At 34.9% G+C, this 25,343-nt stretch overlaps 3 protein-coding genes across 5 annotated transcripts in view; 2 read left to right on the forward strand and 1 right to left on the reverse strand.

Annotated features, from left to right (window-relative positions):
- The first annotated feature begins 608 nt into the window (after positions 1 to 608).
- Positions 609 to 7,377, forward strand: LOC139773152 (uncharacterized). 2 transcript variants are annotated; one of them, XM_071707414.1, is made up of 3 exons: positions 609 to 877; positions 4,696 to 4,834; positions 5,058 to 7,377. In XM_071707414.1, exons 1-3 carry the CDS (start codon positions 832 to 834, stop codon positions 5,209 to 5,211), a joined length of 339 nt encoding a protein of 112 aa, XP_071563515.1. In that variant the 5' UTR covers positions 609 to 831; the 3' UTR covers positions 5,212 to 7,377. The 2 variants fall into 2 exon arrangements, with proteins under 2 accessions (XP_071563515.1, XP_071563516.1); XM_071707415.1 differs by lacking the exon at positions 609 to 877 and adding an exon at positions 3,636 to 3,778.
- Positions 3,484 to 25,343, reverse strand: part of Rudimentary (carbamoyl-phosphate synthetase 2, aspartate transcarbamylase, and dihydroorotase rudimentary) — a 30,702-nt gene continuing 8,842 nt past the window's right edge. The window contains exons 13-26 of one of the 2 annotated variants that reach the window (XR_011718283.1): positions 17,728 to 17,976; positions 15,848 to 16,099; positions 14,708 to 14,872; positions 14,384 to 14,545; positions 13,956 to 14,127; positions 13,396 to 13,511; positions 12,213 to 12,636; positions 11,536 to 11,879; positions 11,229 to 11,370; positions 10,966 to 11,036; positions 10,508 to 10,686; positions 9,611 to 9,815; positions 9,080 to 9,327; positions 3,484 to 3,704 (exon numbers count right to left, since the gene is read on the reverse strand). Coding sequence is in view for 1 of the 2 variants with exons in the window: in XM_071707395.1 (XP_071563496.1) it covers positions 9,130 to 9,327; positions 9,611 to 9,815; positions 10,508 to 10,686; positions 10,966 to 11,036; positions 11,229 to 11,370; positions 11,536 to 11,879; positions 12,213 to 12,636; positions 13,396 to 13,511; positions 13,956 to 14,127; positions 14,384 to 14,545; positions 14,708 to 14,872; positions 15,848 to 16,099; positions 17,728 to 17,976 (2,679 nt within the window). In the remaining variant the exon portion in view is untranslated. Of the gene's footprint in view, positions 3,705 to 7,651; positions 9,328 to 9,610; positions 9,816 to 10,507; positions 10,687 to 10,965; positions 11,037 to 11,228; positions 11,371 to 11,535; positions 11,880 to 12,212; positions 12,637 to 13,395; positions 13,512 to 13,955; positions 14,128 to 14,383; positions 14,546 to 14,707; positions 14,873 to 15,847; positions 16,100 to 17,727; positions 17,977 to 25,343 lie in introns of those variants that run through there. The other variant, XM_071707395.1, reaches the window with a different exon arrangement.
- Positions 17,983 to 25,326, forward strand: LOC139773146 (uncharacterized). Its single transcript, XM_071707397.1, has 4 exons — positions 17,983 to 20,216; positions 21,083 to 21,381; positions 21,838 to 23,666; positions 23,851 to 25,326. Exons 1-4 carry the CDS (start codon positions 20,008 to 20,010, stop codon positions 24,466 to 24,468), a joined length of 2,955 nt encoding a protein of 984 aa, XP_071563498.1. The 5' UTR covers positions 17,983 to 20,007; the 3' UTR covers positions 24,469 to 25,326.

Genomic DNA, 25,343 nt, shown 5'->3' on the forward strand with positions numbered 1-25,343 from the left:
AGTATACTTTACATTGCACGACAAATAACATCTGATTTGTATAATAATACGGGTAGCAATTATTAATATAAATTATACAAATAAAACACTTCAAAAATTATCGTGTACACACATATATAAGTATTATCCGAAAGCGAATGTTTATACAATTTACATTTACAAATACAGGGGGATAATCAAATATTTTTTATATTTATTTGTTGTTATAATTTACAATTGGACGAAATAGATAAAATTTCAGGAGCTTAATATAATTATTTCCAAAGTGTATGAATTTACAAGACAAGTCTTCATTTAATGGATTTAGTTTTTTATGCGAAAGCTGTTTGTCGTCTTTATCAGTTATGTCTCGCGTTTTCTTTTAGACTGTACGAGGAGTTTCAATTCGTACCAGGGTATACCTGGACCCGGGATGGTGAATGGGAATCGCACGAATCTCGCGACATGTCTCTACCGTGCTTCTTTCTCTCTTTCTCTCCTCTCTACCCCTTCCGAATCTCGTACACGTGCGTGTCTGTTTCACTTCCTCAAGTGTCCTCCCCCTTCCTCACACTCGCTGTCTACGTTCTTTCCCTTGCTCCGACCTTCCTTTCCGTCACTCTCGTTGGCGCCTCGCCGAGCGTATCGCACGACCGCGGGCGTGTGGCTGTCGTGACTGACAGTTTACCTCAAGATCTCGATCACGCCGGGGAGTTCGGAAGTGCTCCGAATCATCGAAGCCGTATTTGCTCGTGTTTCCTGCCGAGCTTTCTTTAACCAGGATTACGTGAGACGAGAAGTGGAAGAAATTGGGAATTGTTCCCCTTTCTCGCAAAGGAGAAGTGACGAAGGATGGAAGCGCATGTTAGGAATGTGAACAACAGCATAAATACAGAAGGTAGTACTTACAGCTTAGTAAAAAAAGTAATTAAGTAGTATTTCAAATTATTATTTCACTTAATTATGTATTATTCATTAAAGTTTAAATTAAGGAGCTTTCTGATATCATAAAACTATGATATGTCAGATGACGGAAAGTCTAAATAAACAACGCTAATGGTAAATTATTACTAAAAAATGAAAATAATAATGTTAAATAATATTTGAAATCTCGAAGAGATGAATTCTTAAAGACGAATCTAAATTTATATTCAAACGACTTAGGGAAAGCTTTGTACATCGAAAAATTTAAGAAACTGTGACATAGAGATAAAGGCTTAAGGGTTTCTTCAATACAAATAATAAACAGCTCAATGATAACGTTTAATATTTGCATTGTAACATGGATATACGCTTCTGAGAGATGCTCAGTTATTGCCGTTACAAAAACAATAAAGGAAACGTATGTCTGCTTTGTTTGAGAACATCGGCATTCTCGTTAACGGGACAGCTTAATTATTACGAACTAACAACGAAGTACATAATGTATGTGCTTACAGATGTTATCGCATTTGTCGAACACTAATCACGACCAAATAATTATAAATTGCTCGTGTTCCATTAATTAGTTCCAATCAACTTTAATATCAGTTCTTTAGTATTCAATCAATCTTTAAGCTGTCACAACAATCGCCAATATTTTATCCAAAATGCAATGGCGCGCAGCTTATCGGTAGTATCATTAAAACATTTTAATTATTAAAAAGGTTAATAAATGCACAAAGTGTGTGAGTGAAAATGCGTTAATCAGTGAAAGTAGGCTTCGTGATAGGGGATAGCCGACATAAATAGACTCCTGTTTTCACAATGTTTTGTAAATTCGATTTATTTAGCAAACATTGAAAACATAAAGAAGATATTGGATGTTGAAGCACTGTGTGTTCGTCAAGGACGATGGAAGATGTAAGATGTTAGATCTTTAACTCGATATGACAATGGTTAAGAAAAGTTGGCGATGCGAAATGTAGTACAGATGAGAAGAAGCGGAAAAGGAAACGTAAGAGCTTGGAAAGTAGCCCGCGTCCCAGACAAAGCAGAGTGGTCATTCTGCTTCCGCGAGATCTCTAATTAATTCTCGCCGAGACCTTGAGAGACTTGTAGCGACTCGCGTATCGACAGATCGGACGCGTTGCCAATGAGAGAAGGTTGAATCGTAAACGCACGCGAGCATTTCGATCCGTGAGCCCGTCGTCGTTGCGTTGCATATTGCGGAATTGCGTCACGTGAGTCTCATGCCGATGCTGCGATCCGTGCTTGAGAGAGCTGGCAAGTAACGGCTGCGAACGCATCGAAAGCGGCTGGAACGAAAGCCGGTTGTCTCGGCGACGACGAGACAAATTCCACGGGGACGCAGCCTGACGTTGAAGGAAATTCCGCGTGTGCGGTCTCTAAAAACGCCGCAGGTATACGGAGAGGCATGAGCCTATCTCGCAGTAGGCTCGTCTTTCGAAAAGATTGTTACTCCTTTATTTTTGTTGGATATTTATTAACTTCACATTAATGTCTACTAAATTTAATACCTTTGTCTCGAAAAATTATTTACATAACTTTTTTAACATTTGTCAAAAAAGTCCTGACTTGCTTTTTCTGTTAGATGTATGTAATTTTTTTTGAAATGTTTCCTTTGCAATTGAATTATCGTCGTAAGTCAGAGCGAAATGTATCTGGGTCAAATGCGCTATCGTCAAGAACGAGTCGTCAAGCGAAATATAATACCACGATAAAATGCAATCGCGCAAAATTTTTTTTAATGCTGTAGTTATAAGGTAGCACTGCACGCAGTGTCTTTAGTTTTCATGCGCATTTAAACTGTCCTCATATATTTATTTTTGTATTTGTGCATGTTTTTATATATTTAAATGCTTTATTTTAAGATAGACTTAGCTTTCTGTAAAAGATCTTGCTTTCCCGTAATAATCTGTTTTTTAAAACGTACGTTCAGTTTTTTTTTTATTCTAACGGCGTAACATTGTTCACGCCGTTCACAGCTCGATGAGGAAAGTTTTCTTGTTATGGTCACTCTTTTCTGCGTGTCGCAAACCGCAAAAAGAAACAAAACTGTTTAACACGCGGATGGATTTGGTTTGCGTTTGTTGCATGTATATATGCACAAAACACAAAATTGCTGTGGATATGCGCATTTATTACCGGTCTCATGAAACTGATAAAAATATCGATTGATCAGTATTTGTATACTGATCGTCACACTTGTGCGCGACAACAACAAAACCTGTCGGATCTTTTATTGTGTAATAAGAAGGCGTCCGAATTTTCATGTCTCTCTCTCTTTCTCTCTTTCTCTCTCTCTCTCTCTCTCTCTCTCTCTCTCTCTCTCTCTCTCTCTCTCTCTCTCTCTCTCTCTCTCTCTCTCTCTCTCTCTCTCGACGTTCAACTTTCGAATGCATATTTTAATGTAACATGTATTTCGTAATTAATTTACGTAATTAATTTACGTAATTAATTTACGCCTGACATAACGGTAGGAATAATCCAAATGTAATGTTAACTTTAATCTTGAATTTTTCTAATTGTAGCTTTGACGTCTGTATTATTCCAAATACGAGATCCGTAACATTATCATTTTATTTTAATAGTATTTTAAATATACAGTTTATTTAAAATATCGGTGAATGTAACATGAAAAATTAAATAAACGTATGAAATTTATTGGACAGCAACATCGATTTCAACAAACACAACGTGCAGCATAGTGAAAACGCCTCTCGTCTAAAGTTGCTCGTCTCTGATTAACGTGGCGTATCAGCACCTTCATAGAGCACCTTTCTCTAGGAAACAGAATAATTCTGTTAATAACGAACGGCCGTTACGCGATAGTGAACAGAAAGAATGAAAATTGCAGGCAAGCACGATTAATCTTGTAACTAATTTTCTTTCACGCAAAAACTCTTAGCAGAATATTACTCTCTTACGAACGACAGGCCTAAGAAGGATTATCTATTTTAGCAGTAAATAACTTTTCAAAATCTTTGTCTATTTCCGATATAAGTGCTAAGTGAACTTAGTATTAAAAATTCAAATAATTAAGAGATAAATTAATAATTTTATATTTGTTTTAAAATAACAATTGTGTATTTTCCGCTTAGAACGATTTTCTTACTTAAGTAATTATTTGTCAATGTATTTTAACATTTAATATATCAAAATATAATTATATATGATATGTGTAATAAAATAAATTATATAATTAAAGTATAGGTAATAAATATATCTCATAAAAATATAATATATTTAATATATTGAAATTGAATTTTAAACATTTATATGGTAGAATTGTCGGCTACTGTGTTTAAAGCATCAACGCCACGATTATAGTGGAGCACAAGTTTTATATCCATGTTCGCATAAGAGACACCGGTTCTTATCGGATATTACGTCACTGTACAATCCTTGACGTTCCATCACCGGCACGTTTTCTCGTCTCTAGATACATTCAATCTTCTTAGCTTGCAATGGTCATGAAACTGATGCATGTTAGTTGCAAAAAATATCTATAGTGCAGCTTTTGCTATCGCGTATAACTCTTTCACGTGTTTCAATATAGATACGAGCTGCTTAATTATTTCTGACAAGTTCTTTCTAGTGCTATTTTAAACGGTACAAGTTTTATTAAGGGATTAGAATGGAATAGGAGACATTTGTAGTCGATGAAAAATTTAAGCACGCGGGATAAAACGCAGCTACCACTCGTGCGAAACGAGCGACGCCTTTTCACACGTAATGCGAAGCATTACAAACATTTCCTTACGATTCTTTCAGCGTACGTGCCCACGTCAGAGGCATCCCTCACTGTCGAGGAAGAGGATGCGATTGTGACGTTGGTGGTCGTTGTGATCGGCATCATCGTTGCCATAGTGGTGCTGTTCTCGATGGGTATCTTCATAGATTGCAAACACCAGTACGTAACAATGAGTCTTTTTCAAAACATCTGTATTTTGTTGATCAAACAATTTTTGCAAATAACAGCGAGGGCGTCGTTCATTAGTATGCACAATAGAAAGTTCTTATATTTAGATACACGGTGTAAACTTATTGTTAGACGGGATGATGTTTATGCCACAAAAGAACGTTTCGTAGAACAAAAATAAAATCGATTATTGTTATAACGGATATTGTTGCAGAGAGAAAGATTCCTTGAACAAGAGAAGACTGAGGCTAAAAATGCCACCGCTCACGCGAAAGGGCCGAAAAGATGATGTGAAAGCTTTAGCTTCAAATATGTATTCCAATGGTACCGACGATACCGAGTTCAAGGCAAGGGATGCTATAGTTTGATGTTCGGAAGAATTACGTTAAATTTTCAGAAAAATTGTAATACATGTTTTATAAAGACTTTTTATGAAAAATTTGAGATCTATGAGTCTCATGACGATTAGCTAGTATTTAATACTGAAAAGTGTGAGAATTATAGGAAAAGTGTGTTGAAAAATACCTTTAGTCATAATTTTCGAAGAGACATGCCTATTGTTCATCAAAGATACATGATTTAATGATACGTACTTCGTAATAAAGTTGATAAATTCGGAAACGGCAACTTACAATTAAAGCTAATCTGCACAATAATATACTTATCTTCTGCAACCAATAGTGTGTATTTTGACAAGTGTTAGTCTCGATGAATTCGAGTCAAGTTCAGATAAAGATTCGCGTAGTAGACTTCACAATAAAAAATTAACAATTTATATATTTTAATATTGCGATTAATTAAAATTTATCGCATAATATTCTGTACATAAATATTCTATTCAACGTTAGCAGCGATATGCAAGAAAACCAATTTATTTGAAATGCAAGAAATCGTCTTAGATTTAATTGCATACATATGTATATTATGAGAAGCAATATTCTGTAAGATGACGTCAATGTCTGATCAGTAAACAACATTATATTCTTTGAGCTTCCATTTTGGTCGAAATGCACTTTCTGAAATACTGCACGTATTGCAGAACACTCTCAATATGCACGAGATTAATTCTCTGACGTATATCCCTCTCTTTTTTTATCTCCGATATTTATTGATTCACGTTTGTAGTGAGGAAAAACCGTAAATATTAATATACAAAAAAATTTAAATAAAGGTTAAAATGAAAAAAATCTGAATAAACATAAGATTTAAATGTTGCAGTTTCGAAACAAATTCAACCGATTGCATGTATATTTTTGTAATAATAAGTAAATAGCATTATTTGTGTATAGGAATAAATATCATCGTATATTTAATCTAATTACGCTCATATAATTTTTTATGAATATTGTCGATATAGCCTTATTGGACAGGAAATCTTTATAGTTAAGATATAAATAACAAGAGTAATAATAATATGGTAATTGCATATGAAAATTGCTGCTTTCCAGCAGTATGATGCAACAAATGCGATTAAGTGTTCACAGTTGTAAACAATTTTTTAACTACAGTGCCTTTTACGGAAAATAAATGCGAAAACAAGTTTTATGGTAAACTTAACTGTGATTTAAAAATATCTGCTACCTATGTTCTACTTACGTTGATAATAATAGGATATCAATTATTTAAAAAAATATTTTTGATTTTTTATGTATAAATATACTCAAAGTTTATTTTTAGCACAAAGTAATGATACAAATAATATAGAGACAAGCGGTATCACATATGTGCTTTTAAAAAATAACACCATCTAGAAATGTACGAAAGCCTAACTGATTAATTCAGTTTTCATATAATTAGTATAATTAATATAATTAGTTATGGTATTAAAATTAAGAAATTTGTAAAAAGTGGAGTTGATCGGGCTTTTGATTTGACTTTTGAGAGATTTATATGCACATGAGCATTTAAAGCAGCATATAGACACAAGTGTGCCTTTGTTAACCGAATATCAGGGAAAATAATATATATGGTATCATTAAAATAGGTTTTAAAATAGATATTTTTCATGATACCTGTTTTTCTGAAGAGAATCTCTTTTGTTATCAATATTACAGATAATTCTAATTTAAAACATATTGTTTATTTGTAAAGACTGGCCGTAATAATCGACGAAATTAATCTATAGAATTGATTAATAAGTATTAATTTTTTGTAATTAAAAATTATTCATGACTCTTTTCTTATACAACAATACATGGATTGAAAGAATCTTATTTAAAATCAATATATCAGCAGATTTATTGATAATTCCACAAAGGAAGAATGTAAAACTTTCTCACACTTACCTTGAAGAATATTTATACCAAAGAATTTTTCCGGAGAAATCGCGCGGAAAGAGATTTCATATAACACACACGCGCATAAATTATATGCGCCATCATTTTCTACGCCAAAGGTATTGTTTAAATTGTTATGATTGAACGAATATCTATAAATATTTTGTTTATCTATGAACATATATTTTGTATTTTGTATATTGATGGTGTACATAAATATTAGTAATGAAAATTAAAATTTGTATATGTATAAACCTATATTGTCTTATTCTTTGTAAATTATTATTATTACTCATATCACCAATCCAATTTCCAATATATAATCTGCTTATTAAGTCTAATAACATATATATTTTTTATAATATAATAACCAACTCACGCACACACACACACACACACACACACACACACACACACACACACACACACACACACACACGCACCATACACATTTTGCGTTAAATTTAACGCATGTATGAAATAATATAAAAATTCTTCAATAATGTTAAACATAGCATTAACAAGATACTCATTCTTGAGTTTCACGGATTTAATCTAGTATTACATTATATGATCACATTACACCAATTATATACCATTTTGCAAACGTGTCGAATCACATATTGCTTAGTTTATTCTTTCCTTGACTAAAAGATATTTTATTTTTCGAAAGAAAACTGTGCTCGGCAAATGTTTATCCCATTTAACTTTGGAGGTATTTTTTAAATCGTGTATGTAATCAAACGATAAACTTTTCGCCTATTTTAATCGTGGCGCTTGCAATTCTTCCTAGCACTTTCTTTCTCTATTTTCTTCTCTTGAAATTGAAAGACTTTTCATTATTTCTTATAATATCTATCTATTTGACTAAACAGTATTAATTATAGTGTGAGAGAAAAGGAGACATTAACAAAATGTGTTACAGCTAAAAATTATAGATAATACTATTTTATAATTATATGTAAATAATGTGTGTGTGTGTGTGTGTGTGTGTGCGTGTGTGACAAATGCGTGCAAGCCTGTATACACAATGTATTTCAAATTTTGTTAAAACGTATTTAATATACGCGTAATAGGCAATGGAAATCTTTTATATTTGAAAAATATTGACGCGACCATAATGCTTGCAATGTAAAAATTTAAGTAAACTATAAAATAACATAATAGGCATTATAAATATCCATAAATTGTAGAATAATTAAACAAATATTAAATTTATATTTGTAAGTATTATCACGTCGTACAATTTGGTATCATTTTCCAAAAATTCTTGTAATGTTTGCACTGATAGAATTAACGTTAGTATAGTAATAGATAATATTGAAAAGATCCGATAAGAATATATATTTGCCTATCTACGATTCTCAAATCTTTATAAGTATAAAAAATTAGAACATTTTTATATATTTTGTAATGCATTTTATATGTATCTCATATGGAACTTTTATATACATTTTATACGCAAAATATGTGTATTAAAAAACGATAATGCCTTAATTGCTTATCTGGAATTAAATTTGGAGCTTGTTTCGTCTAGGATGTCTCTTAAAAATTCGAATATTATAAAAGTTAAAGCTTTACGTATTAAAAGTTAACAAATTACTTTGAAAATAATTTTTAAAAGTTTTATTGCAATGTATAATATTTTTTTTCAAAGTTTCGTGAAAATTCACCTGTCATTTTAATAAAAAAAACTACCTAACTAAATTACTCTGAAAATACCTAAAAAATCTAAATTTAAGAAAAAGTTTATTTACGGAAAGTAAAAGAAATTAATAAAGAACCGATTTACAGTAGTCGATTGTATCTCATGCTTTAGTTTGTACTCTTTTATGAATCTAAATTGCTAAACTCGTCACGGTTGTTACTGGAATGGTTGAAAGATATTCGGTTTGGTTCTCGTGAGTCGCATCACAGTCGAAATGGCAGGCGTGTGTTTTCCTTGGCGTACATCACTGACCTTCTTCAGCATGTACCTTGATCCACAAACGATCAAAGGCCACAGTTAAATCAAATACGTCCAAGGACCATGGCCAGCAATGCCATGCGCACGTAGACCCCGTTTTCGGCTTGCCGGAAGTAAGCCGCCCGCGGATCGGTGTCGAATTCCTTGCTTATCTCGAAGACACGTGGTAAAGGGTGCATCACTGCCATCTTTCTCTTCGCGCGAGACATCAGTTGCGGGGTTACTATGAAGAGTCCGCACATCTGTCGTACATGTAATGATTTTTTTTTTAAATATAATGTTACATAGAATTAATTTAAAAGCATATACTGAATATGTAAGAGCGAGTGAGATGACTCGAGATAAAATAATAATCAACTTCAAGCATAATTAATAACTTTAATCATTTTTAATAATTTTGGATGATTAACATTAATAATTTTTAACAAAAATATACATAGTTCGTAACAGGGTGTTTCGTAATAAAAGAGAATGAGTGTGTAATGGAGCGGTGAACTTGTAGATTTAATGTCTCCAAAGACTCACCTTATCATACTGCTCTTGCGTGGCAAAACGCTCTTTTTGTATTCTCGTCATGTAAAGCACGTCGGTGTCGGGCAAAGCCTCTTCCAAAGTCGCAAACTTCTCTTGTTGGATACCACGTTCGGCTATGTATTTACTGACGTGACTCGGCATCTCAAGGCCAGGTGGACTGACGTAGCGTAGTTCTACGTTGTACAGGGTCAGCAGCCTACATCAGAATTCAATAAATGATGTATGTTAAAAGAAAACGCCTTGGCTTGAATAAATTGTTATAGAGAATAATTCAGTTGTTCGCGACTGAAATTAATTTTAAAGTTTACAATTATATAAATTAAACTTGTCTTGTTATTTGAAGTTATATGTTTTCTTCCATTTTCATCATCAGTTAGAGATATTGTACATCTTAATATATGTATATATTTGAGACATTTAAGAATTTATTTTTTATTATTAAAAGTAATATATCAATATTCTATTATTGTACATTAGATAGATTGGATCTTTAATCATGTTTGATGAAATCTGATTTGTTTTATTTTTACAATGCTTCTTTCACAGTCCATGCTCTATTAAAATAGATTTTCTGATTTGAAATCGACTTCCTTTAATTAATAAAAATGTCTAGAGCCATAGTTTTCGAGACTTTGCACAATTTTATTTTCATACGTTGAATATTTTGCTAATAATAAACATTGATGATGAGAATATTTACAAATGTCGTAATTGCACTTTTTACAGATCTATATCTAAATTAGAATCAAAACACTGTATGCATATGTGTGTAAAAAATTTGATCGATCAATCCTTTATAGAGCGTATTGCACGATATTTCCGTATCTCGCATTCTTTTTTTTTTTTATTGATTACCTTGGGCGAGCGGAATTTTTTTGTTGCACTAACCTTGCAAGAGAATGGACGGTTCTGCCGTGTTTCAAATCCCCCACCATGGTGATCGTAAGACCATTTACAGTTCCGAATTCGTCTCTGATTGTGAAAATGTCGAGCAACGCTTGCGTCGGATGTTCGCCGGTTCCGTCACCGGCATTCAATATCGGTTTTCTACAATGCTGCGCCACTCTCTGTAAATTATTATTAATATATAGGATTAGGAAATATAAAAGAATTTCTTGTATTTTTTAATTATAACTTGAAGAAACTCGTGAAGTGCAAAGAATTCACAATAACGTTACACTGTTTGCTTTTGTAAGGAAGACTAATTAAAATAAATTTGCAAATAAAATTATAAACGGAAAATCGTAAAAATAAAACCTTTAAAAAGGAGCGTTGTTATTATTATATAAATTAAAATAGTCTTAAATTAAATAGCTTTTCTCTATACTTATAACTTCAATACTCACAGCAGCTGCACCCGGCGCTGAGTGTCTGAGTACAATCACGTCCGCGTATCCCGCCATAACTGTTACCGAATCTAAAAACAATAATTTAATAATTTATTGGATATTTAATGAAATATTAGAAAAGCATTCATTCAGATTATGCATTTTTTATAGGTTTTTTTTTGCACATTGGGATTAGTTGGAGTACTTTTTACTTCAACATACATTCTTTGAGGATTGTGCTTTTGTTCAGAGAACAAAGCACAGAGAAGATCTCTACCAACCTTCTAACGTTTCGCCCTTTTTCACTGAAGATGTAGAACCGTCCATGTATATTACGCGACCACCGAGACGTTCCATCGCGGCAGCAAAACTACACGATGTTCTCGTGCTGACTTCGTAAAAGATGGAAGCCATGATCTTTCCCTTAATCAAACATCATATTTAATTTTTTTAGGAGAAGTAATTAAGCAAAAGTTTCGTATATTATTTAAAAATTTGTGATTAATACGAAACTCTCGAATTTTATAATGGCTCCTGTATATTTTCAGATTATTTGCAAAAGAAGCTGTATAACCTTTAATTAGTTACCTTTAAAATATCATCCAACAATCGTTCCTTCCTGATAGCAAGTCGGAAAGTTTCCGCTAAGTGGAACACATCCTTCAATATTTCTTTGTTAAAGATGTCCACGGTGAGCACGTGATGCCCGACTAGACTGTTGCCTGTATGGACAATTGGAACCGATGCGACGGCAGTCATAAGCAGATTCGGATTACTGTCGCTTTTGTGTCTAGTAATACTGCTAATGGGTGGCAACGGTGAGACAGTTCTTTGAAGGGGTAATGTCTTGGAATGTTCTTTGTCAACGTCTGCGTACGGCGCGAAGTGGACGTTCGATTTGTGCGATGCTGGTTGCAAGAGGTGCGTAAACTCTGAAAATACAAAAAATTAATTTAATTTCACATCTTATATTTTTACGCGATAGAAAGTTATAAATTATTTTATTCTTGCAATAGCAAGGCACGCTAGTTTCAAGTATAACATATCTATCGATTTCGAACGTGTTTCTACAAATACCTTGAACGATCTTTGTTTGACATTATAAAAAATAAATGTATATTAATTTAAAAAAACATATTTTTGTACAATTTGATATCGCAACTGAAGAGGATAAATTCCTTTATCAATAATCAGATTATTTCGTGTTGTTTGGCAATGCGGTGCAATTCTTTCGCAATAGTTAGTTCATATTTGCATTATCGTACCGACTTGTTCGTCTTCGTGCACATCGACACGATCAATATGTGTGTTAGACTTTTCGTAGTTCGGCGACGGGAGACTGTCTAGTGACAATGGTTTGTGAACGATATCTGTGAGCTGACTGGATATCGTCGGCGCGTGGAGCGTTGGTGGAACCTTCGTACTGTGTTGGATATCCCTGATGTCTTGGCCGAAGCCAGGATTCACCAGCACCTGCCCCTCGATGTAAGCAATCTCGCCTCTTAAGACCACTCTGTGCACGGAACCGCGAACTGTCATGCCAGTGAAAGGTGTCCATTTCGATTTGCTGTACGGCATTGCTTCCGGGATGACCCATTCGTCGTCTAGATCGACTTCGACGTATGTATTACGCTGATCGGGAATATTGAAGATCTTTTTGGGATTTCGATACAATTTGTCTATAATGTCCTGTAATCAATAAACAATGGTTTCAATAACATTCTAATAATGTAATATATAACTTTATTAAAATTTAAATACATATATTTTTTTTATAAAATAATTAATTGATAACGTTCTTATTACAAATCTAAACAAGAACGATTGCTTTAATAATATTTACTTTGTAATTGAAACTATCTGGTAAGTTTAAAAAACGATCGACAAGCGCTCTCTTTATTTTTACTATTAGTGTCATAAGAGTCTTCGCGCGATACTTAACTTGAAGACTTATTATCAGATAATAGCGCTCATCTGTAATGAAAGATGATAAGCTAAATCACGTTTAAGAAAAGCTTCAGAAATTTTAGGATTCTGCTTTTTGTGTTATTTTCATGAACGGTCAGGTTCATCTATCATTATTTTAGAATTCCGTAAGAGCGAAATTGCTTCCTGACAATTAAGTTACTTTTCAGTCTTCGATTCAATATTCGGTTTCATAAAATCAAAACACATGCGTTATTTTCAAAGATTATGAAAATATATACATAAAATTTATATAATTTTCACAAATTTTAGGTAAAGAACTGCTTCTCGATAAGTTTTAGATGGCCTATTTTATTACGTCACGTCAAGTATGAGACATATCTGAGAATCGGAATGACGTATACGATATTCGCATTCTCGAGAGCAATTTTCGCGTTATCGTGCCTTGTGCTTATCGACATTCCCTGCTGATTACGTCAGTCAGACATTGTTGAAAGTTATATTAATTGAAACAGAAAATACCTCTATAGTCAGCCTTCCTTCATGTACGGCGTTTAGTAAGAGTGGTAACATGGTTTCCAAGCCGGGAAATCCTGGCGGTGGTTTCTCCGAAGACTTCTCTTGAACGGTGTGCGGGGCTTTACAATGCAAATCAATGTTTCAATAGAAACGTGCAATTTATAAGATAACGTACGATCGCGTGATTCCTCGCGATGCAACTTGTATTATTAATATCCTTGAATAAAAATAGACAGTGATCTTGCGAATTATCAAAGCATTAATTTTTATCGGAGAGCTAATTGCTCATTATTTCTAAACAACTGCAAATATCCGATATAATATCAATCCGCCTCGGGACAAAAAGAATATTCTTGTATTACTTAAAAGCAAAACAAAGTAAATGTTATATAAACATGGGACGTCGATCCTTTTTATCTCCGGATCATAGAAGAATGCTGGTCGTTATCGTTTCGAGATACTAAATTGAATTCATTCTGCTACGTGACTGCAGCGTGAATTTTGTAAAATTACGGCTCGTAACTTAACTACAGTTAGTCATAGCGATAAGCTTGCTGTTGTACCGTGATCGGTCGCGAAACAATCGATAACATCCATATTATCCCAGAGAGCCTGTTGGTCCTCCTTTGTTCCCAGAGTAGGTTTTACTTGACCTCTTCCAATCCCTATTCGATCCAAGTCAACCTGGCAAAGGAATAGATGGTGCGGACACACCTCGCACGTAACTGCCAATCCCTGCAAAAATACATATGCATCGAATCGTGAACATTTATAAGAATATCCGGTTGACATTCAGATATCTTTTAATTTAAATGTATAATAAGCACTTACTAAACTTAAAAATATCTGTTGCCTTAATTATAATAAATTTCGAAATTATTAAAATCGACCTTTAGCGTTTCTTGTTCTTCTATTATTAATTATTGTTATTTATATACACCTTTGGCATATGATTATTCAGTCTTATGTTTCATATGTGTTAAATACTCACATGTTCTTTGGCGGCTCGAATAATTTGTATTTCCTCTTTACGCGCTACGTGACACACGTGAATCGGCCTGCTGTGCAAACTTGCCAGCAGGAGAACCGCAGCTGTGGTTTGTCCTTCGGCATGCACGCATAAGGGATATTTTTTCGGCCACCTTTCGAAATGCTGCAAAAAGGAAGCAGTCATGTAACTTGAAATATAAATATTATATTTAATATTACATATCTGGGACATGTGCGTATTAAATTCATAAATAAACTAGATTAACTAAAGAATATATTTTAAAAAATGGAATTTGTTTTACGTTTTTTACAAGCGTTTCTTTACCTTAATCCAAACAGTAAGATCGGTGAGACGGAGCGTTGTAAATGTCTCGTTCAGATACATCTTCAGAGCGGCCACATGCGGTGCTATTTCCCGTATATCATTATAATTATCCGATGAGGCGCCGGCGAAGATTGCATAGTCGCATCGTGAACCAGCTGCAGCTTGCTATTCAAGTAGAAAGTAAATGAGATCTCGTTATTTTATTATAACAAATTATTTAAAATTACTCTCAAACACGGTTAAAATTCAGTTGGGTTGAATCTGATCGATAATAAAATCGAAACATAAACGAAGAGTGCGCGAAATCAATAGTTAACTTCAAAATATCTATATAAGAAATCAATATCGCACGTACTCTCGCTGATAAGTGAATATATGTGTGTACATGTATGTGTGTGTATTTTTGAACATAAAAAGAATTTGAAACTCATGACGATAAAACAAAATATCACTTTTTAAGTTATTGTTATTATACGATATCACGATGTTAAAGCCTGGCTCGCTAAGCTGCAGCATTCGGTTTTTGTAATTATGCAATACCTTGATTTATTATCAACTTCTAAGTGATAATAAGGTAGATACACGAAACTTGGAATTGTATTTTTGAACTAATTTTTGTACGTCTATTGCCTTCTCTGTGTATCATGCGTGAATAATGACTGTAAATATTTTAATTTAATGAATAATTTGTTGAACGTCTTATTTTAACTAAATTTTTCTATATTAAATAAAAGAAAATCAGTATAAAATATTCAACATATGAAAGCTTGATTTAATAGAGATAAGGGCATTCACAATTAATCGGAAAATTGTGTTGCTATGTGTGATTAAAATAAAACAAAATAGCGCTAATTTATCATCAAAATTTCTATTTATGCTTATACATTTAAAAGTCTTCTGGAAAGCTTTTTGGTACCAATTTTCCACAAAGTTAAAATTTTACGCTTGAATATTTATAGATAAAAAATTATGAATAAATCTTTTTGTGTTCGAAGAAATCGAAGAAATCAATTATTCTAATCGCAGTTTAAATTTAATATGACTACAATTTTGTTGACAATGGATATAAAATATAACTATAAAAGATGCGCGAAAAATCTACAGTTAAACTTTAAGATATCTACATGAAAAATTTCTTACCGCTTTAGCAATAGCAAAAGTCTTGTGATCTACTACCGCAGGATTAGTATTGGGCATTGCAAAAATGGTTGTTATGCCCCCAGCGAGCGCTGCCGCGGTGCAAGAGGCGAAGTCTTCTTTGTGGACCGCTCCAGGATCGCGGGTGTGTACGTGCACATCGATAAGGCCGGGTAGTCTGATCATTTTGCGTGATGAGATACAATCGATATGCGTTTTCATACGCGGTGCTTTCCCGCCGACCATTGTCAATGCCTACACAAAGAAGCGAGACAATTATTATTATTTCTTTTATTCATTTATTCTTTCATTTATTATCGTTCGCGATTATATAATCTTACAATTGATACAAAGTTGCGCGTGCATAATGTAATCGTATGATGCACTTGAATGATCAAAACGAGATACAAGTGCCTTGATGGAAGATTATTTGTCTGTCTTGAAGGAAGATTATTTATGACGATGAATTAAAATTTTAAATGTCTACTTTTATATTAAGTTTAATATTTCATTATATATTATTGCTTTTCTTACGTTAAACGTTTAAAAGAAATTAAAGATAATGATTTTCTATATTAGAGTATTTTCTGATATCTTATCAATAAAGTAATTTGGTATATTATATTAATGTTATCTGTATTTCAACGCATCGACGTATCGATAACTAGCTATACCTACTCTTAGTCATTACAAAAAATGTAACTCAATCATTGAGAATTGAAAAAATTATTAATAATTTTCAACCAATCATTTAAATATTTTTAAATATATTTTTTAGTAGAAGAATTTTATTTATTTAAATAAATTTATACTATCGCAATTTTTATCAAATTTGAATATTAATAATTGTAATAAATGATAATATATTTGTAAAAAATCTCAATAATTTTTTAAAACATTAGCATATACCACCCAGATAGCCAAGCGTGATAGAGCATATTGAGCAAACTAATGCATTGCATGTGTTTTCATATATTTCCTGTAAATTTGCTGAGATCGAAATAGAACACGTTACAAATACAGCTACATGACTGCTTATACATGCAATCAGTTGACGCAATTTCAAGAGCAAACGGTCCGCAATATTGGTACGTTATGTTGTCTGCAACATGTCAGCAACATGACAGCAATGAATGATTCATCGTTCCATCTTGAGCATCATGATGCAAACGTGACGGCAACACATATATAATGATTTCCATCCGTTATTGTGTATATGTCATCAAGCTATGAAGTTTTTTAATTGTATCTCGTTGCTAACGAAGTGTTGACAATATGAAATTGTCACAAATCTTTCACAAATTGATGCTGTCACGTTGCAATCAATTTGCTGTTAATAGAAATATAATTCATATGAGTTCAACCCGACAAGCATAATGCTGTCCCACCTTGTCCCGAGTTTGTCAAAATTAGTTGCATTAACGACAAGCTGCTTGTTGGCAACATGGCAGCAAACTCACAGCATTTGGCTATCTGGGTAAGGATTAGAATTTCAAATGTATGTAGGCTCTAAAATAAACTTCGATATTCAGTTATGAAATATTTCTTTTTATCACATAAATGCTAAAATAGTGTTTAAATTTTTGAAAATTAAGATTAAATATAATCTTAAAATATGTGGGTCCTGAAGTGAACTTTGTACCTAATATGCCTTATCAACAATGTGCACAAAATGTTATGAGTAAAAGTGAGTAATATAATCTTGTTTATCAAAAACGATCTTTGATCACTGACGCAGGTTTGATATAAAATGTAGTTTTAAATGAGAAGGTAACGTCACGTAAGCTTATTTTAATCGTACTATTTAATCAAATTACTTTTTGAAATAAAATTTATTTTGTACACGACGTCTCTTTAGTAGGATCGAAAATCTGGATACTTACTTCAACTAGGAGCTTCGCGCATTTAACATCCGTAATCAAAGGTACGGAATAATCGATGGCTAGTCTTCTCGTTCGGTAACCATGCGTCATGAAATTGGAAACACGCCGAGCACCGCCGTTTCTCATCGGCAGATTGATCACGAGATCGAATTGCTTTTTCGACAAGAAATCGGCGAGATGCCGAAGTTGGCTCGGACTGGAATCCTCGTTCACCGCGATGTTCTCGAACGTCCATTGTACCGGTTCTACCTGTAACAATTTTTTACAACATATAATATGTATAAGTATATCACACATAAGTGATCAACTTTTAAAATGTTTAATAGATATATAACATTCCACAAAGATAGACGTTATCACCTTGATAATTGCCACTTACTACTAAAGTATTGTTTGCATATTTAACGTTACGCGATTTGATGCCTCAGCGGTGCCTAAATGCGGCATACTTTAATATAACAGGACCGAAGATTGTTTGCAAACGGGAATTTAATATTATTTTAGATTTTCGTACAAATTTTGGATTAGTTTTTTATTTGTAATTTATATACATATAATATCGTATATTAAAATATCTAAAAATTGTTTTAAAATGTAATAATTTTACTATTTCATTCATAACATTTACAGACTTGAAAAAATCTATATTAAGTTTTCATATTAAGTATATTTTTAGTTCAGAAGTATAGAAAGAATGTTATCCAAAATGCCGTTGTTTGACATTTCGTATTAATTAACAAATCAAAATCATGGAGATATTTGTATTTTTTGTAGAGAAATTTCAATTTTTGTTAGTTTCCGCACCACTGTGCCGCGATCGTCGAAGAAGATATCGACCAGTGGAGATTACTGGCACAATCTTTGGTTTATCAGAATATTCTGAAAGAGACCTTGATCGTTACGATCGATATCTTTTCTCATCTTTCAGAAGAGCCAACTTGCTGCCCGTTTTTAGGGCAATCGAAGATATACGTCGAGAGGAACAATACCGATTTGTAACCATGCTTCGGAATTTAATTAATCCGTAATTTGCCAAATTACCTTGATAAGGTAATTTCACGTATAGATTAGATAACGGTAGCAATTTTCATTCGCGATATTGCCGTACGTGACGTCAATTGACGAATTAAATGTTACCGTGTGGAGTACTATGGTCCTGTGCGAAGAGCGATACCGCGAAATTCGATAGCGTTTCGAAAGAAACCCGCAGATAGACCTGGACGCGGGTCTATGTACGATAACTCGTGAGAATCACCTCAATAATAATTTTACGATGATATTCCTTATCCACAACGGGTGCGCTATTACAGTGTTTTCTGCAATCTTTTGTGTGCGCGTCTATTGGGTAATAGTACAAGAAAAACTGATTACACACGGTCGGAGAGGGAAGATTACATCAAATAATCGATATTACAGTAACTTAATCATTATATCAACAACTTCCCTTTTAGTAATTGCTACTACTTGCTGCTACTTGTACAAGACTGGCGCATATTTTTGCTAGCATTAATGTCTTGCATTATATTTAATTATACTTGGTATTAATTATTGACTAAAAATCTAAAATAGAAATGTTTGTTTTATGTAAAAAACGTATGGTTAGTATGTAAAAAATGTAGGTTAGCAGATATTATTAGGGAGAAGATAAAATACGGCTTTACTGATAAAAGTTACTTGTTTAGTTGAGGATTAACAGACGCGATAATCAGACCTAGGAAATAACGTTAGGAAAAGAGGAAATATTGATAGGATATGGATGTGAAAAGAATAATGAAGGTTGTTCTAAATATACCGCTTCTCAACGGCTGATGCATTGTACCTATAATTATATATGATCCAAGATAAGTGATATGATATTGCTGGACACCGGCGAGCTCGCCAGTGGAATACCGAAGCTTTATCTTACCCGATGCCAGCGCGATCTTCCACAAGTATTTTACATCGGGCATGTTTGTCGATGCCCAATAGTGAGCGGACGATTAAAAGCGATAACGTGATAGCTATTTATCGACCCCAATATCCCGCGAGAAGACTACTGCCTCACCGGTCATCGACGTGGCCTCACGCGCGTACGCACAATGCTGCGTCCCCGTTTTCGTTGACCTTGAAACTAGAATGAAGGAGTGTGTCGGTGATCTATAGTGAAAACCCCCAAAGTGGCCTATAGTGGTACCGCGACCGATCCTGAGGACGCGCGCCCCACGTGGGGATACTCCACGTGGCCGTCTCTCTCTCTCTCGTATGTGTGCACTTTGTTATGTCATTGGGTGAAAAGGGACAATGGGACTCACGAAATCAAAACACAAGAGAGATGCCCATTCGGGAAACAGTAACTACGGATCCAAATCAAAGGGTGCAGCCAGCCAACAGGTGGACGAGTACGAGGATGTGGAATTGATGCTGTTGAGGAAGGCTATCGTAAACGATCCTAACACTTTCATCCTAAACAATCTCATGATGTGTATCCAGTTCTTCGAGAATTACGAGGAGTAAGCACTCCCGTTCTAATGTTTTTTTTTTCACGGTGATTTGTTGCGGAATAATAATAGTTCGTGGCACAATCAATTGAGAATGTAAACGGATTTTGAAATGGGATACAATATTCAGTATATGCTATATATTAACAAATAATCTTGATGAAGATTATTTCAGAGGATAAAGCTTAGTGCCATTAAATAAATACTTGCACTTTCAAGTTGTAATACTGTTAACAGATTAGAAAAAGCGTAACAGTGAAACTAGTACCGATTTATTTATAGAGGACAGCCATATTATTTATATATCTTCTATATCATGACTGGAAATTTATTAGAATTCTGGGGATTATTTCGCGATTAAGAATTCAACTTGATTTAATCTAATCTACAAATTCTTATAAATGAAAAATATTCCTTGTGATATCAAGAGTGGTGGAAGTGCACTCAAGAATTCTTAACAATTTTTGTTTTTTAATCCGCAATGCGGTAAATCCCCTCGAAACCATGCGCGCTTTCGCAAGATAAAGAATCGTCTTTTCATTTGCAATAAAGATTTATACTGCAATATTATTTATATTATATTGAACGAGAATTAATTCAAATAAATTATTCATAAGAATATTAATTTATTACATTATAACATTATATTTTTATTATTTTTCTCATATTCTAATATTGACAATTATTTTTAAAAAATCTTTTAAATATTTATTTCTACTTTTATATGTTAAACTTTTAATTAATTATAATAATGAATGCAGTGCAGAAAGAAGTGCCAGTAAAACATATATACTACATAAAGATAAATGTAATTAGATGTATAGATCCTGATAATGACAGACTATGCAAAACTAACTGTCGGAAAACTACTTTTACAGAGATATAGTTCAAATTAAAGAGACTCTGGCATTGTCCTACGAAAGCGAATTAAATAAGATGCTACCATCTCAAAAGCACGTTTTATTGCCGGATGTTCTTCAGGAGCATATCTCGCATAACATCGCCTTTACTTCGAAAAGACAGACCGGTGATCTTATCATAGAACCGCTGCAACCCGTCCGCATTTTTGTTGTGCACGACAATATCGAAATTACAGAGCAACATTATCTATCAGAGTATAGTAGCTTGAACAATGGGATTACGTATAATATGATGGTACAACCAAGTGAACACCCCGGTGAGTAAACTAGCGCCAACTAGCTCATAAAGTATCTCAGATTGTCTTTGGTTCTTTTCTTAATGTGTTTTTGGCTCAATTTGAAGTAAATTTGTTTTTAACAAGAATGTAATTAATCAATGGTTTGAATTATACAAAAAGACTGCTTAAAATTTGAAATATTTTCGCAAAGCAAATTTTAAACACAAAATATGTAAAATAAAATTTTATTCCGTAATTCAATTTGAAGAAAGTTTTAAATTAAAATTATTTTTACATGAGCATATTAATTTTAATGATTTGTGTTTTTCAAGCTATTGTATAAACTTTGATATTGTATAAATTTGATATTGTATAAGATATTGTATAAAGTTAGATTTTATTTAATTGAAATGGCTTTAAATAAAATTCTTTGTATAGGAAACATTTCTTATTGAATTTAGTAGCATAGGGCTAAAATCACAAATGTTCTGATAGGATACGTGCGGTTGCGGCGTCTCGACGAAACGCCGTACGCGGGGAACTCCACCAAGGAAGAAGATATCAATCCTTCTTCAATGGCGGATGACGACGAGATATACGATGGCGACAGCGAGAGCATTTATGGTCGTTCGAACATGACGCATCAAATCAGAAAGAGAGGTCTCCAGACCTCATCAATTTTCAATGTCAGATCTTTGCCCAATCTACATGACGACGAGACAATATACGAGGACCAAATATCCCTCTCCCGCAAAAATATTTATGGAACCCGATCCAATCATGACATCAAAGCCGAGTCTGATTGCGAGCACATGTCCTCGACGGAGGAGAGAAGGTGTCAAGGCAAGGAAACGTGGTCGAAGAACGAACTGGAGGCCAGGAAAGGGAGTTACCAGCGTTATCCCCGATCCAGCGAGGTGAAATCGGCGGGGCAGAAAGTCCGCAGGCCGGGAAGCAGCTCGAGTTCCGGCTACCGATCCGGAGCTTGCGACAGCGATAGCGACTGGAGTTACCAAACTCTGCCAAAACCAAATGTGCAAGCTACTCGTAACGGGACCGAGACTGCTACGGACGCAACCACGAAGATCTATTCGAACGCGATGATTCCGACGCAGTGTTTCAAGAAGATGAGGATCACCAGCGACGGCAAGATCTACACGTTGCGACGGGAGCGAAAGGCGCTGAACAGCAAACAGCTTCGCCTCATGATGGCCGACAGGCAATACGACTGCGACGTTTTGTACACTAGTAGTGAAGTATTCATGAACTACTTTGTCGACCTCTTCGTAGACCAATTGGCGAAGCCCCTGGGTTTTAAACCGGAAGATCTGAATCGCGTGGAGGAGTCGGTTATTTACTGTGACAAGGTAATTGACTCGCACAATCCCAGGCTGCGCAGGATCGAGTCCTACGAGATCTCGCCGACGATATGGCTGCAATGGCCGGAATACGCACAGGAGTGGCTGGATAGGCCGAGGAGCACCTGGCCCGAGTACAACGACATCAACAAAGTGAAGGACTTCGGCTGCTACGTGGTGCCCGAGGACTCTCTACCGAGAAAGAGGAACCTTATGCCGAGAGAATTGTCTTGGCGCCATCAAGTCGCCAAGAAGAATATCCATCAGGAAATCGAGTGGCAGCTGACGTTCCCAGCTGCGGAACGGTACCTGGAGTGCTGCATGACGCGCTCGCAAGTGCAAGTGTACCTAATCGCGTTGATGCTTCATAAGACCTTTCTAAGACCAGTTCTGGACACGATGTACGGCCTGACCACATCTCACATTAGAAATAAGCTGTTCTGGTTGATCGAGGAGAACGACCGACCCTCCAAGTGGCCCGACAATCGGACCGGCGAGTGCCTGATCAAGCTGCTGAACAGCCTCTATCGCTGCATTAGTCTGAACGAGCCAACTCTACCGGACTATTTTCTTCGCGATAAAAATGTGTTTAATAAAGTGCCCCCCGACTACCTGTTGCACAGCCAGAAGCAACTGAAGAGGATAACCGAGAACCCTGTCATGTATGTGTTCCACGCGATGGAGAACATCAGGCATAGCAACAAGTTCTTCCCGCGATTAAACTTTACGAAGTTGTTCAACATACTGACGAAGCCGTGGATGTCAGTGGTGAATCCAGCCTTAGACATGTACCATTTGTCACCGTCGAAGCTCGACGAGTCCTACAGAGAGGAGATCTACAACAAATCCGGCGGATTCTGGGACAAGAATCGGAAAAAGAATTCAAACTACAGTGCGCCAATAACCGCGGGTTACAAAACGCTCATCACCCCGCGCAAGGCCACGGATTCTATCGTCGAGATCTCGGTGAGTTCCTCAAGCGATAAGATTATCGATCGGCGTCCGTAATGAGCAATCCAGCGCGACACATTACTACACATACTACACGACTTCCCGCGAATCTAATCTTATCACCGTATTCTCTCGCGATTAGCGGATCAAGAGTCAGGGTTAACATTCCCGTCTCATTTTTTCTCCTTTTCTTTTCCAGGAACGGTGTGCCGAGTTGGAGGGTCTAAGGCTGGCCGCTCTGTTGGACTTCTTCATCACGCACTTCATTAAAATGGCCGAGTGCTGTCATAGGTATCGGGCTTATCAGCAGAAACAGGTTTATCTTGATCAAGCGGATCGATTGTCGATTATCCTATCGGAGATGACCAGGTACAAGGACGATGCTAAGGCTTATCGCAAGAAGATCTATGATCTGAGGATGAAACCGACGATGAATTCAACGACGAGATCGCAGAACGAGCCACCGGAAACGCCTAAGAGGAATATTCAAGAGCCTATATTCAGCGGCACCCTGAAAGATCGTTTCACGCGACAATTCGCTGAGATGATGAAGCTGCCAAAGAACGAGCAATCGCAATCTAGTCATGAAGATCACGCGAATAAGGTCACGAAAACAGCTGTCCCCGAAATACGATTTACGATTGAGGGAGACGCGCAAGCGGATGCTGCGAGTGTGATTATGAGCGAGGGCGAAAGTCCTTACACTTCGAGGAAGCCTATATCGAAGGATCAGGGTGACGACTCGGCCTCGGGTACAGTACGAAAAGTGGTCTCTCTAGCGGACAATCTAAACGATACGACATATACATGTGTTTAGGAATAGGGCGTAGATGATCTGTGGAAAAAAGAAGCAAGATACAAGACAAATCTTTGTATTCAATGATCACGCTCGAAGCATAGTATTTATTGTTATATTTCGAGAGTGATCGATAATTGATTTAGTAAGTAATCGAGGAAGACTGAGCGTGCGATAATCGTATGCTTGCGAATTGTCGATATTCGATCATCGCGTTATGCAAAAGCGAACATACATGTAGTGATTACACTACACACACACACACATGTAGTGATTAGTAATAGTTAAAATAATTTATAAAAATAGCTGCAGTCAGGTTCAGCCAACTAGCCAAGTTGCTTTTGTAAGATAGCAATGTCATCGTAACGCACCGTCAGTATACTTAGCTTAGTAGATCGTGTTGCTGGATTACGTGTTTCAAAAAAGAATCTTTTATTAAGAAATATTTCTAATTTAAAGAAGAAATCGATTAATTTTATACCTCATAACACTTATCATTTGTCTTTTTGAACTTTATACACTAATCTAATGATTTCACTACTCTATCTTTCATTACTTCGTTATCATTAATCTCATTATCTTTGTATCTATTGTCAGTTCATTAAATCCCTTATTTTATCACGATTAAATGTGATATCTCTTTGATTCAAATATTCATACTGTAGAATCATGTATGATATTTTACAGTACAGTATTATATTTTACATGTTATAATTCAAATTGTAAAAACTCTACAAATTTAACCAATGTACGGACACATCTTTCACAAATATCTTCTTCTTTTAATCATTCTTGTAAATATTACGTGTAAATAATTCTTTCTATATACGTGATCACACGCGAGTGATAATTAAATATTATATCCAAAACGACATGAAACATTTATATAATGAGAT

Source organism: Temnothorax nylanderi, unplaced genomic scaffold (genome assembly GCF_030848795.1).
Source record: "Temnothorax nylanderi isolate EJ_2023f unplaced genomic scaffold, tnyl_v1.0 TNYL_tig0058_pilon, whole genome shotgun sequence".
NCBI classification, from domain to species: Eukaryota; Metazoa; Arthropoda; class Insecta; order Hymenoptera; family Formicidae; genus Temnothorax; species Temnothorax nylanderi.

Coding starts and splice junctions, on each gene's coding strand:
- LOC139773152 (XM_071707414.1), top strand. CDS start 832: ATGGAAGCGCATGTTAGGAATGTGAACAACAGCATAAATACAGAAG. Junction 878..4,695: donor CAACAGCATAAATACAGAAG/GTAGTACTTACA, acceptor CGATTCTTTCAG/CGTACGTGCCCACGTCAGAG. Junction 4,835..5,057: donor TTCATAGATTGCAAACACCA/GTACGTAACAAT, acceptor ATATTGTTGCAG/AGAGAAAGATTCCTTGAACA.
- LOC139773146 (XM_071707397.1), top strand. CDS start 20,008: ATGGGACTCACGAAATCAAAACACAAGAGAGATGCCCATTCGGGAAAC. Junction 21,382..21,837: donor ACAACCAAGTGAACACCCCG/GTGAGTAAACTA, acceptor ATGTTCTGATAG/GATACGTGCGGTTGCGGCGT. Junction 23,667..23,850: donor ATTCTATCGTCGAGATCTCG/GTGAGTTCCTCA, acceptor TTTCTTTTCCAG/GAACGGTGTGCCGAGTTGGA.